At 40.4% G+C, this 12895-nt stretch overlaps 4 protein-coding genes across 4 annotated transcripts; 2 read left to right on the forward strand and 2 right to left on the reverse strand.

Annotated features, from left to right (window-relative positions):
• Positions 1-804: 804 nt before the first annotated feature.
• Positions 805-2929, reverse strand: LOC117398893 (zinc finger and SCAN domain-containing protein 12-like). The gene is made up of 2 exons (XM_033997992.3): positions 2245-2929; positions 805-1594 (listed from the first exon to the last, which is right to left on the reverse strand). Exons 1-2 carry the CDS (start codon positions 2678-2680, stop codon positions 1026-1028), a joined length of 1005 nt encoding a protein of 334 aa, XP_033853883.3. The 5' UTR covers positions 2681-2929; the 3' UTR covers positions 805-1025.
• A 4251-nt stretch (positions 2930-7180) lies between these two features.
• On the forward strand, positions 7181-7660 carry LOC131709719 (histone H2A-like). Its single transcript, XM_059012441.1, has one exon. It carries the CDS (start codon positions 7217-7219, stop codon positions 7598-7600), a length of 384 nt encoding a protein of 127 aa, XP_058868424.1. The 5' UTR covers positions 7181-7216; the 3' UTR covers positions 7601-7660.
• A 946-nt stretch (positions 7661-8606) lies between these two features.
• LOC117398927 (histone H3) lies at positions 8607-9123 on the forward strand. The gene has a single exon (XM_033998029.3). It carries the CDS (start codon positions 8662-8664, stop codon positions 9070-9072), a length of 411 nt encoding a protein of 136 aa, XP_033853920.1. The 5' UTR covers positions 8607-8661; the 3' UTR covers positions 9073-9123.
• Positions 9124-9812: 689 nt separating this feature from the next.
• Positions 9813-11051, reverse strand: LOC131709709 (histone H1-like). The gene is made up of 2 exons (XM_059012425.1): positions 10996-11051; positions 9813-10484 (listed from the first exon to the last, which is right to left on the reverse strand). Exons 1-2 carry the CDS (start codon positions 11042-11044, stop codon positions 9865-9867), a joined length of 669 nt encoding a protein of 222 aa, XP_058868408.1. The 5' UTR covers positions 11045-11051; the 3' UTR covers positions 9813-9864.
• Positions 11052-12895: the final 1844 nt, after the last annotated feature.

The raw sequence follows: 12895 nt of genomic DNA on the forward strand, positions 1-12895 counted from the left end.
ACAGTGTGACCTGTTAATGCATTCCAGAATACTTTATGAGTTACTGTTTCATATAATGACATGTAAAACCAGAACAGTTTTTAAAAAAAATAATAACAAAACCGCAACAATCATAGAGCGATCCTCTAAATTTCAATTTATATTAAATTTCAATGAATAACTTCAGGGCTTTAAATGTTTATGTTTTGCTGTTTTTTTAACTAAATCTTTATACTTTGTTACATCACCATGAAATTAAAAAATTAAACAGCTGAAATCGTGAAATGTAAGATTTTTTAAATGTTATGACCGTTCAATTTATGAAAATTGATCATGAATTGGCTGTCGCCATTACAGAAACATGTTTTGGGGTAAAATGAAGACCAATTGTCCCACACAGTCATTCTGCATTGCTAGTAATGATCAATTCAGGGATACAAAGATATTTAGAGAGCAAGGGGCAAGAGTGTGACAAACTAGGTCAAAAAAGCCCGAACACAAGTCATTATACATTCCGAAACAAAATGGGGCACCACAGCACTCCTGAGACTGCTTGAACATTGAAACCTTTGCCAATTTTTAACAAGGAGATGATTGGCTATTAATTCAGAAATACAATATATATATATATATATATATATATATATATATATATATATATATATATATATATATTAATGGGGCTTTTAATTCTGTGATTGAGCTTTTTGATCTCTGCAGTGTTGAACGACAGGAATCTGACAGATAGGCTGTGTAAGTATGAATTAAATGAAGCTTCTATTTATGAAACTATAGTATACACTCATGCAAAAAATCAGTCATTCCCAGGATTTACATTTTAATAACTTAGCAGACAATTGGGGGTCAGAAGACAAATTCATTTTGACAAAAGGATCAAAAAGTTCAATTGCATCTCTGGGTCTTATAAACTCTCCACTTCGAAAATAACATCTCTCATATTGAGTGCAGTGAGTTGACTGCTCCCCTTATGAACCCGAAGGTGTGACGTCAGACTTACTAACTGAGTGAAACTCTTTTCACACCCACTACAGTGAAACAGGTTTCTTTCGATAGTGAATTCGCTGGTGTGATTTAAGATGGTGTAACCGTTTGAAACTCTTCTCACACTGAGTGCAGGAATACGGCTTCTCTCCTGTGTGAATGCGATGGTGTCTTTTCAGATCTGTAGAGGTATTGAAACTCTTTCCACATTCAGTGCAACAGTACGGTCTTTCTCCTGTGTGAATTCGGTGGTGTCTTTTCAGCTCTGTTGATGTACTGAGACTCTTCCCACAAACAGTACAGAGATGCAGTTTCTGTCCCATGTGAATTTGCTGCTGTCTTTCAAAGTGGTCAGAACACCCCTCTTCAATGGGGTCAGATTCAAGTTCAAGAACCTCCTCTTTAATGATGACCGGTTCAATTTCACGGATCTCTTCATTAATGTGGACAGGATCTAGTGCATGTGTCTCATCCTCCCCATCAATAGATGTCAGCTCTGTAGCCTGCTTTGGACTCCTGCACCATTCTTGGTCAAAGAGCTCCTCTTGAATGGGAACTGATTCTGTCTTCGACCCTTCCTCAGCATGAGGGAGAGCATTTCTCTCTACAGGACCTGTGTCAGAGAGAAGAGTGAAACACTGTAAAATCTACATCATAAACTGTGTTCATTCTAGATTGCACATCTAGTAACCTGTCATAATTGTCGACTAACATGCCTTTGTCATCAGAAACAGCTTCACGTGTTTTACTTGCTGCTACTAGAAAGCTCTTCCTAGGCAATGTTAACACCACTACTGTCATCTCCTTGTCTTACACAAGAATGTGTGATTAAGTGTTGCCTCTAAACAATATTCCATTATTGTATTACCATACAAACATACAATTACTAACAGAATTACAGTCTTAATTAGATACAATACCATTCAATAATGTGATTAGCATGTTTGAAGAAATGTTTTATTTCAGTTTGGCAGCTTGCTTTATGTCCCACATCATGGTAATAAAACACATCCTCGCACTGAAAGAATTACAGCACAAGAGACACTCAGTTCAGTGCAGCCCTCTTTATCTACTGCTTCCCAAGAGTACCGAGTGCAAGTGCAGCAGTATTATATGGACGAGAGAGTCGCGCCAATAGGATACAGGCAGCAGTCTGTACGAGGTTTCTTATTACAGTACCAGTAAGAATCCCCTAAAGGCTGCTGCCAGCAGTTTATCCCATTCCTGAAGAAAACAATGCGGCTATATTAAATATCTGCTTACCTTCCACTGTGTGTCTCCATTCCGCTGTCCTCGTGTGGACCAATCTGTGCTCTTCCTGCTGCAGCTCAGGGACATGAATGACATCAATGTCAACCCCGCAGTATTGTTCATTGGTGTTCGTGAGAGATTGTGTGAAGTTCTTATCTCCAGTGTTCGTGTATTCTCGGTCCCGCATTGCTTTCAACTCGCTCTCTGCTATTTCCAATCGCAATCTCACGCTTTCAAATTCTTGGTCTCTTTCGTCCAGTCTGAGATTGAAAACTGCACATTTACTGTCCACGAACTTTGCTAACGCAGACATGACGCTCAGCACAGCCGCTTTCACTGCAGGCTCGATAGCAGAGGCGAGTTCTTCCTCAAGGAGAGACGCGGAGGATGCGCAGATATCCATCTCTTCTTTCATTTCACAGACGGGTCTCACTCTCGCCTCTTCCATTAATACAAACACAGCGGCTTTTCTTATGCTCCGGGGAAGACTGTCTATATTGGAAACCTCGCAGTCTGCTGTTATCTTTACAGAACTATCAGCAATCGTCTTGAACACGAATAGTTGTTGATTAAACTGAGCACAGCATGTGAACGAATTCAGCCCTGGAACTGCAGTCGTGTCTCCTCTCACACACAAGGACTATGTACTTCCGTGTTATTATTTTCAGTTTCTCGAGAGCAGAGAATATAACATTGTAGCAGCTAGCCTGTTACACGCTGGCGCCACCTACCGAAAACTCGCTGCCGTACAGCCCACCGAGAACCGTCATGGGCCCTGGTGTAAGGATAGGTATGTTTCAGTGATAAAGACAATATATGGAATTATACAGTTAAATTGATATTGCTTTGAAATAAAATTACGAGTGGAGTTTGCAACATTGTAGGTTCTGTTGCAGTCAGAGAGTCAACACTTGTTTTGTTTCTATTTTCTTTGTTGATCTGTGTTTAATTATCTTAATATTTTACGTAACTTAACATTTTAAAAAGCAGAAAAAACCGCAATGGTAGTATCTGATTCATTTAACACAAACAACCACCCCTTGTCCAAGACATAGGCCTACACTACTGTAAACATCTTGTGAAACTTTTATATACCAACTTAGTTACCTTTCAATTCGAAGATGACCACCAACCAATACTTTGGGATATGCCTGCTAAATATTTGAAGATATGTGTAAATATATTAATGTATGTCCAGAGATACACTGTATGGGTTTGACTTGGAAGGCATACATTGCAAAATTCTAAAGGCACATGAATTTCCTTCTTTTATACAGTATATATGAGGGCAGGCATTTCTCCTTCTGTGTTTTATGGAGTAAAGCAGCACAAAACTACCAGATAGCAACTAAAGTAGCTCAGATAGTGACTCTAACACTTGTTAGGTTTAGTATTGAGGTGAAAGAAAATGCACATTGCTAATAGTAAGTGTCTATTACAATTACTACAACAACAACTATATCTAATAGCAATAACTGTCCTCACAGATATTTCACACACGCAATCTATCTTTACCTTAGTACAGCACCCATTCGATACATTGCTGGTATTCGGGTCCGGGAGGGTGTATATTAGGCTTTCATGGCAGAATCATTATTATTAGCATTATTATCACAATAACTATTATTATCATCACCATTAATGTCATAATTATAGTAGTGGTTGCCATGACTTATTAATTTATCTTTTTACAGGATTTAATGTTAGTGCAGACAGTACTTCTGATGGCAGTGAAAGTGAAGACACCTCTCAGTCACAGCAGACAGACGCAGAGACACAGATCACAGTGCAAGACAGAACAATTACAGTAGCCAACTTTTGTGGAAAACCAACAACAACCGTGCACATGCAACACCAGAGTGGAGAGGCCAACACCATCCTGAAGCCAGTGTTAGCACCCCTGTAGAATACTTCAAGTATTTAGTAGATGACAACCTACTCAGCTGTATAATGGAGCAATCCAATTCATGCCAGACTAATATCACTAGCCCACTGCAGTTAGATACCAAAGAACTTGAGCAATTTTTAGGTGTTACTTTGAACATGTTTCTCATTGGCATACCTGGCACAAGAAAGTACTGGAGCTCACATAGTTACATACCCCAGGTAGCTGATGTTATGGCACTTCATCGATGGGAAAAGATAAAGGGTAGTCTCCACTTCTGTGACAACTCTCAGATACCTGAGGGTAACACTGACCTTCTCATCAAAAAACTGAAGATGATACCAAAGGAAAGGTTTCTATCAGTTGATGAGCAAGTGATTCCATTCAACGAAAAAAGTGACCTGAAACAGTACAACCTTAAAAAACCCAATAAGCGGGGCTACACGATGTTTTACCTGGCTGGAGTGAGTGGCATTGCCTATGATTTAGAATTGTACACAAGGGAAAAAAACAGCTTTGCTTTGATAACTGGTTTTGTAGCCCTGATCTGCAAATTACAGTGGCAAAAATGGGCATCCAGAGTTTGGGAACAGGTTGGCTGAATCGTGTCCCAAACAATAGAATGCCCACAGATTTGGAAATGAAGAGGATGGGGTGAGGATCGTTCATCGGGAAGACTGCGGCTGCAGGTCAGTGTGAACTCAAGCTGGTGAAATGGCAGAACAACAGGTTTGTCGACCTCCTCAGCAGCTTTGTAGGGGCACATCCCAGCACCAATATCGAAAGGTGGGACAAGAAGACAAACCAGCAGGTGGAAGTGAACAGAGGTTCTGGATACAAAAGAGGAAGAGTTTTAATACCTGTTGTTTACACATATTTTAGAATCATTCTGTTTTGTTACAATATTTGATTGATTAATTGATTTTTTTTTACATAATGGTACTATGTATCTGGGGAGATACATTATGGATTTTTGTTTAGATTTATGTTCAAAGGACTTAAATAAATAAATATTGACATTTAAAAGTAAAACAATTTTGATGTGTTTTAGTGGGTCATACAAGCGTGAAACAGCAATATCCTTTTTGTAACGAGGTGACCAGAACTGAACACAATATTCTAGATGAGGTCTTACTAATGCATTGTAAAGTTTTGACATAACTTCCCTTGATTTAAATTCAACACTTCTCACAATATATCCGAGCATCTTGTTGGCCTTTTTTATACCTTTCCCACATTGTCTAGATGAAGACATTTCTGAGTCAACATAAACTCCTAGGTGTTTTTCATAGATTCCTTCTTCAATTTCAGTATCTCCCATATGATATTTATAATACACATTTTTATTGTCTGTGTGCAGTACTTTACACTTTTCTCTATTAAATGTAATTTGCAATGTGTCTGCCCAGTTCTGAATGCTGTCTAGATCATTTTGAATGACCTTTGCTGCTGCAACAGTGTTTGCCACTCCTCCTATTTTTATGTCGTCTGCAAATTTCACAAGTTTGCTTACTATACCAGAATCTAAATCATCAGTGTAGATTAGGAATAGCATAGGACCTAATACTGATCCCTGTGGTACACCACTGGTTACCTCGCTCCATTTTGAGGTTTCTCCTCTAATCAGTACTTTCTGTTTTCTACATGTTAACCACTCCCTTTGTCAAAAGCTTTCTGGAAATCTAAATAAACCATGTTGTATGCTTTGCAATTATCTATTGTCGATGTTGCATCATCAAAAAAATCAAGCAGGTTAGTTAGACACAATCTCCCTTTCCTAAAACCATGCCGACTGTCTCCCAGGATATTGTTAGCATATAGGTAATTTTCCATTTTGGATCTTATTATAGTTTCCATATAACAGAAGTCATTCCGTTCCGTTGTATAATCTCACTCTAACCATAGATCGGTATGTGTAGAAATGTTTTTCATGTGGGCACAAGTCTGAACCTGTGTTACTGAACCTCATCCAGAGGATACTCAGCTTAAAACAGGCACGGTGGTCTAAAAATAAAAAGCGATATTTTGGTAAATGGCACTTTGTTATTTACATTTTAAGCTAGTTTGATTAAAACGAGTTTTTCAAAGTAATATATAATTTTTATATAAGTTAATAGGTTGTTTCTATGATTTAAAACTGTGCAAATCATTCATCCGTATTAGTTTATTGCAATTACTGTGGGAGAAATTATCCTCCCTAGTTTGTCGTGGCAAAGTACATTTTCGTTATTTATAAAGTCTCTGCATTGAAATAGTTAAGTGCGCCCCCATGTGTCTATAATGAGAAGTACAAAACGCAGAGATGAATTCGCTACTGAGACAGACAGGCAGTCTGGCCAAGCTCTGTTACAGATCTGCTTTTGATAGCTCAGTTGGTAGCGCGGAGGACTGTAGTGAAAAAGCACGGGTATCCGTAGATCGCTGGATCGAATTTGGCTTGAAAGACAGATATTTTTTTTTACTTTATATCAATCACTGAGTCAAATTAATGTTAACCATACAATTCTTAACCATAGCATTAGTGTTCCAAGTCCGTGGTATTATAGATTCTAAATAGAATAAAATGGAACTGCAATACACCTCATTTTTTAAACTCAACTTGTTTAATTTGCTTCTTAAAGACTGCACTGGGAAAGGGGTGATTTATTTCAATTCAGGGAATCCAAGTGTGACAGCTACTACATTATTGGAAAGGACAATATCAGCTTCCTGGTTAACTAAAGTGTACAGATAGAACTCTAAACTGTAAACTAAAACCTAGGAATTATAACTAAACTGGAACATGACTGGGGCAGTGTGGTTTTAAACACGTCTAAAAGGTTACATTTTGTTACACTGTGTTCCAATTTAAAAATGAGGAGCCAAGACGAAAACAAAAGACTAACAGCAGCAGAACAGCGCCAAACCAGAAACAGCGGGAAGGGAATGATACAGCCAATCAGAGACAGGCAAATAAAATTCTGCACTCCCTCATCCACTATGACGTCTGTAATATTTTAATAAGTTTTGCACCGTTTTGTCCAATCACGAAAGAGACGTTCTGTATAAAAGAGCAGGAGAGCAGACGCGTATTTATTGTTATTCTAAACTACAGTGAAGATGTCTGGAAGAGGAAAGACTGGCGGTAAAGCCCGTGCTAAGGCAAAGACTCGCTCCTCCAGGGCAGGACTGCAGTTCCCAGTCGGCCGAGTCCACAGACTGCTGCGGAAGGGAAACTATGCTCAGCGTGTCGGCGCTGGAGCCCCGGTCTATCTGGCCGCTGTGCTTGAGTACCTGACTGCTGAGATCCTGGAGCTGGCCGGGAACGCCGCCCGGGACAACAAGAAAACCAGGATCATCCCGCGTCACCTGCAGCTCGCTGTCCGCAACGACGAGGAGCTCAACAAGCTGATGGGAGGCGTCACCATCGCTCAGGGCGGAGTGCTGCCCAACATCCAGGCCGTGCTGCTGCCCAAGAAAACCGAGAAGCCAGCCAAGAAGTAAATCACTCGGACGCCGCTTTTAAGATCTTCTAAAACCCTAAAGGCTCTTTTAAGAGCCACCCACTTTTTCTATGAAAGCGCATCGAATCTGTTTCTTGTATGAACAATACTAAACAATGCATTGCAGCAATTAACAGTGTGTGTGTGGTAGTGCAGCGTTACCATGTATCTGTTCTTAGTGATATCAAACACAGGCTTTTCCACAGCGAGTGTTGCTGATATTCACCACATCAATGCCTCGTTCCTTAGAAGGAAACACTGACACACTAATAATGTACTGGTTTAATTTGTTTCACATGGAGCTACTTTAAAATACACTTCCAGCTGAGAACTCTAGTTATTTAATCTGTTTCTTTTCAGTCAATGTGCGAGTAATACCAAGTCGTGAGAATTGCAACAATGAATATTTTCTGTGAGTACAGCGTTACAGTATCTCTTTATCGCTACATACCCGCCGCAGTGTACAGCGCGTGTTGCTGACATTCCCACATAATCACCACGTTCCTTACAAGGAGACAGTACGATACAATATCAATTTAGAGGTTTGCTTTGTCTCCGATCGAGCTACGTTGAAATATGCTTCCAGCTGGAAATCCACCCCACCAAAAAATTGCATCAGGAAATTCTATTTTATGTTTATTTAAATTATTATTATTATTATTATTATTAATAATAATTCATATATTTTTTAAAAGGGGCTATTTTCTTTATTGCTTGTCTATTATTGAGCGTTTTTTTCGTTTTCGTTTTAAAAACAGCCTGCTTACTTTGAATGGAATGTATTTCTTAATACGGGGGATTAGTAATATGTTCCTGAATGACTACATTTATTGAAAAAAAAGGCGCTAAGAGCTCAGAAACAATGACTGCTTAACAGAATGCGCGCAGAATTCAAATGTTCCAATCAATCATTGAGAATCTGGAATATAACCAATGAGGAACATAAACCCGCCCTAATGTGTCACAGCCTATCAGGACAGCTCAGTTCCTCTATATAGTCTCTGGTGTCGGCTGCGTGTATTACTTTGTACAGTTTTTCATACTGTGTACAAGAGTTTGAAGATGGCACGAACCAAGCAGACCGCTCGTAAGTCCACCGGTGGAAAGGCTCCCAGGAAGCAGCTCGCTACCAAGGCTGCCCGAAAGAGCGCTCCCGCTACCGGCGGCGTGAAGAAACCTCACCGCTACAGGCCTGGGACTGTGGCTCTGAGGGAGATCCGCCGCTATCAGAAATCCACCGAGCTGCTGATCCGCAAGCTGCCCTTCCAGCGGCTGGTCAGAGAAATCGCTCAGGATTTCAAGACTGACCTGCGCTTCCAGAGCTCCGCTGTGATGGCGCTGCAAGAGGCTAGCGAGGCTTACCTGGTCGGGCTCTTTGAGGACACCAACCTGTGTGCCATTCACGCCAAGAGAGTCACCATCATGCCCAAAGACATCCAGCTGGCCCGCCGCATCCGCGGAGAACGCGCTTAAACTGCAAAACCCTTAAAACAGTGAAACCCAAAGGCTCTTTTCAGAGCCACCCACTTCTCTGAAAGTGTTATATTCCAGTAGCTTTAAATAAACGTATATCAACCAATCAATGTTTATGTTATATAACGCCTTTCATAACGGACCACCATCACAAAGCGCTTTACAAGATACAGTAACAAAAAGAAAATCCATAATACTTTAAAATAGAGACATGCATACATGATATACAGTTTTAAAAAAGCAGAAAATACTGTTAAAAATGCACAGTACATTAAGTAGAGTGGAAGTAACATACATGAAATAGTAGCAGCAACACAGCAGCTAATACCAAATATCAGGCTTAAATAGCATAGAAAGCAAGAGAGAACAGGCAAGTCCTTCAGTTGATTTAGTGTACTGTATACGTTAGATGTTCTGTATTGTTTTTATATTTAGCAGTTGGAACATGTTCTCAATATATTACAATGAAAGTAGTTTTCGCCTTTTCGTACTAACATTATATTCTTTTAGAACAATAAAAAATAATGTTTGAGAGGTCACTTAGACAGAAACAAGGATCTGACATCAGATACAAAACGAACATAGTTAATATCCCAAAGCAATTTAATCGTATTTATACTTAATCAGGTAGCGATTGGTTTACTCTAATATTAACTATTAAAAGCTGTGTGCTGAAACATCACAGGAGTGCCACGTTTATTATGTATATAAGGACAATCTGCTCTCTTTAGAAAGATGTGTTGGCTCTGAAAAGAGCCTTTGGGTTCATTGTTACATCGTCGCTTTAACCGCTCACTTCTTTTTAGGAGCCGCCTTCTTCGCTGCGGGTTTAGCTGCCTTGGTCACCTTTTTAGGTTTAGGCGCTGCCTTCGCTTTCTTCGGGCTCTTCTTTACGACCTTTTTAGGCTTGGCAGCCGCTTTCTTCGGGCTCTTGGGCGCCTTCTTTACAGCTTTCGGTTTCTTCGCTTTCGTAGGAGTCTTCTTGGGTGTCGCTGCTTTCTTTGCCGAAACCTTTTTCGTTGTTTTCTTGACAACCGCTTTCTTTGCCGCTGGTTTCTTGGGAGCTGCCTTCTTCTTGGCCGCCTTCTCCTTGGCTTCAGCCGCCTGTTTGTTGAGCTTGAAGGAGCCCGAGGCGCCGGTGCCCTTGGTCTGTAGCAGGGTCTCCTTGGTCACCAGGCTCTTGAGGGCTCTATTGACGAGGGAGTTGTTCTTCTCCACATCGTAGCCGCCGGCCTGCAGGATCTTCTTGAGCGCCGCCACGGACAGCCCGCTGCGCTCCTTGGAGGCAGACACAGCCTTGACGATCAGCTCCGACACGCTGGGACCCGATTTCTTGGGCTTGGCCGCGGTCTTCTTCTTGGGAGCTTTAGCCGGAGCAGGGGCGGCTGGTGCTGGAGCAGTTTCTGCCATTTCTAAGAGTTTTGAACACAAAGAAAACTATCAATAATACAAACGCGCAACACAGACCTTCTGTGTGTCAGAGAATGTGAACAGAAAGGCGGAGAGCGGAAGTTATTGGCATGATGAGAACCGTGTAGACTCAACTGACTCGCAGGCAACCCGCTCATTATGAAATCGTCCTGTCTTGTGTTTTCTACCCGCACAAAATATACAATTTGACAGTGAAATAGGAACAAATATACACAAACAACCGAGCGGATCAAAAGAGAAGGGCTATGTTTACAATATAACGTATTCTTTAATCAAGAACTTTACTGCATTTTTAATTGATGTGACCAAAGCTGCACTATCCTCCAGCGAAACCAAACTGCTCGCTCAGTACTTCGCTATATTTTATTTATATACCATGACGAATTTAAGTTTTAAAGTAACTGTACGATTCGTTTCACAAACGAGAAGGCTAGCCAAACACAATTTCATAAGTTTGAAGCGTGAGGTTTGTAAAACCGGACGTTTAATCACCTTTATGTGAGGCGCGGTTAACACACTGCAGCACGCACTGCCGGAACATCCCATTGTAATCGATCGGGAGAATTACTTTATTGAATTGTTTTATTTCTCTTCATCCCTGACCCACACTTGTTGCAAGAATTTAATTACTCTGGCTTCACCACAGCATTCTCTGAGTATTTTAAATATTTAACTGGTGGTGCGTTTCATAGGAAATACCACCTCTGTCTTCTGGTGAGAAAAACAAAACGTTATTCCATTAATATATTAATTAATTAAGGAATTAGTCATTAAGCAGATTATGCTTTATCCAAAGCTAATTACGGAGACTCACTTACAACAGGACCTCGTTTTTACGTCTCATCTGAAGGATGTACTGTGAGAGCATTTTTAATACCAGCTTGTTTACAGCATTGCCTTTTCCATCCAGCCGAAGGACTTGCAGTCCGAAACGTCCTGAATTGTTTTTTAAATCAATTATTCACATTTTTTGTGTACCTGCAGTCCCTTTTTCTTTTTGATTTTGCTCTTTTTGCTACACAGCAGTTTTCCTTTTTCAAATGATATATAACATGATTCCCATGAATTCACCTCTGCACAAGTACATCTGTAATACACAGGACAATAAGGGAACATTATATAGGAAATGCGAAACAACTAAGCAGTTTAATTAATCTACCCAGTTGTTTCTTTGCTCCTTGTAGTATATATATATATTTAAAACAAATACACCAAATACTGTAAAAAAACAAAACAATTCAATAAATGAACCCCCATTCGCGTTGTTAATCAGCGACACTGTGCAGTGAATGCGCGTCAGCAGTTTCGTGCTTAACACGCGCTCACAGACACGGCTCAGTGGTGGGCGGGTCTGATGTGTGCGCGCTCTTCTTTGCTGGCTACATTTTCAATCAGGTCCGGTCTGTGCTGATGTAAAAGAATCTCGGGCCAAATTTTAAGTATTGTGTTAATTTTATAATACACATCTACAATATGTCTGGAAGAGGTAAAGGCGGTAAAGGACTTGGGAAAGGAGGCGCCAAGCGTCATCGCAAAGTGCTCCGTGATAACATCCAGGGCATCACCAAGCCTGCTATCCGCCGCCTGGCTCGCCGCGGAGGAGTGAAGCGAATCTCCGGGCTGATCTATGAAGAGACCCGCGGGGTGTTGAAGGTGTTTCTGGAGAATGTGATCCGGGATGCCGTCACCTACACTGAGCACGCCAAGAGAAAGACCGTCACCGCTATGGATGTGGTATATGCGCTGAAGCGCCAGGGTCGCACTCTGTACGGATTCGGAGGTTAAGGATTTTCATCGGCTGCATTTGAACACAAAGGCTCTTTTCAGAGCCACCCACGATATCAAACGAAAGCTTAAAATCCATTTACTGATTATTCATTTTTTGTAGTACGAGGAAAAGCTTTCCGAGTTAGGGTGTGTATTTTATGTTATTTATGCATATTTATTATATATATATATATATATATATATATATATATATATATATATAATCGAAGTTTGAATAATATATACATGAACACACATTTTCGAAGTTGTTTTTTGTTTCAAGAAAGGTTGCATTAATAAAGTACAGATAATGTATGAACGGGCTCCGGTAATAATTGTATGTTATTTGTGTTAATTGGGAAGGAGGTAAACACGCCGCTGCTTCACAACATCAACAACTGAACAAACTCTTGATATCGTAGAAACAGCAGTACTTAAAATACATTATCTTAATTTATAATGTCTGCATTGGAACAGTCAAGTGCGACCCCATATGTCTGTAATGAGAAGTACAACACGCTGTGATGAATTCGCTACTGAAGTCTGGCCTCGCTGTGTTACAGACCTGCCTTCGATAGCTCAGTTGGTAGAGCGGAGGACTGTAGTGGAAAAGCACGGGCATCCT

This window comes from Acipenser ruthenus, chromosome 44, assembly GCF_902713425.1.
Source record: "Acipenser ruthenus chromosome 44, fAciRut3.2 maternal haplotype, whole genome shotgun sequence".
In the NCBI taxonomy this organism is placed as follows: Eukaryota; Metazoa; Chordata; class Actinopteri; order Acipenseriformes; family Acipenseridae; genus Acipenser; species Acipenser ruthenus.

Bases quoted from the DNA above. Each gene is read 5' to 3' on its own strand.
- LOC117398927 (XM_033998029.3), top strand. From the start codon at position 8,662: ATGGCACGAACCAAGCAGACCGCTCGTAAGTCCACCGGTGGAAAGGCT.
- LOC117398893 (XM_033997992.3), bottom strand. From the start codon at position 2,680: ATGGAAGAGGCGAGAGTGAGACCCGTCTGTGAAATGAAAGAAGAGATG. The intron at 1,595-2,244 runs GTAAGCAGATAT...TCTCTGACACAG, and splicing joins ATGGAGACACACAGTGGAAG to GTCCTGTAGAGAGAAATGCT.
- LOC131709709 (XM_059012425.1), bottom strand. From the start codon at position 11,044: ATGTTCCGGCAGTGCGTGCTGCAGTGTGTTAACCGCGCCTCACATAAA. The intron at 10,485-10,995 runs GTGATTAAACGT...CAAAACTCTTAG, and splicing joins TAACCGCGCCTCACATAAAG to AAATGGCAGAAACTGCTCCA.
- LOC131709719 (XM_059012441.1), top strand. From the start codon at position 7,217: ATGTCTGGAAGAGGAAAGACTGGCGGTAAAGCCCGTGCTAAGGCAAAG.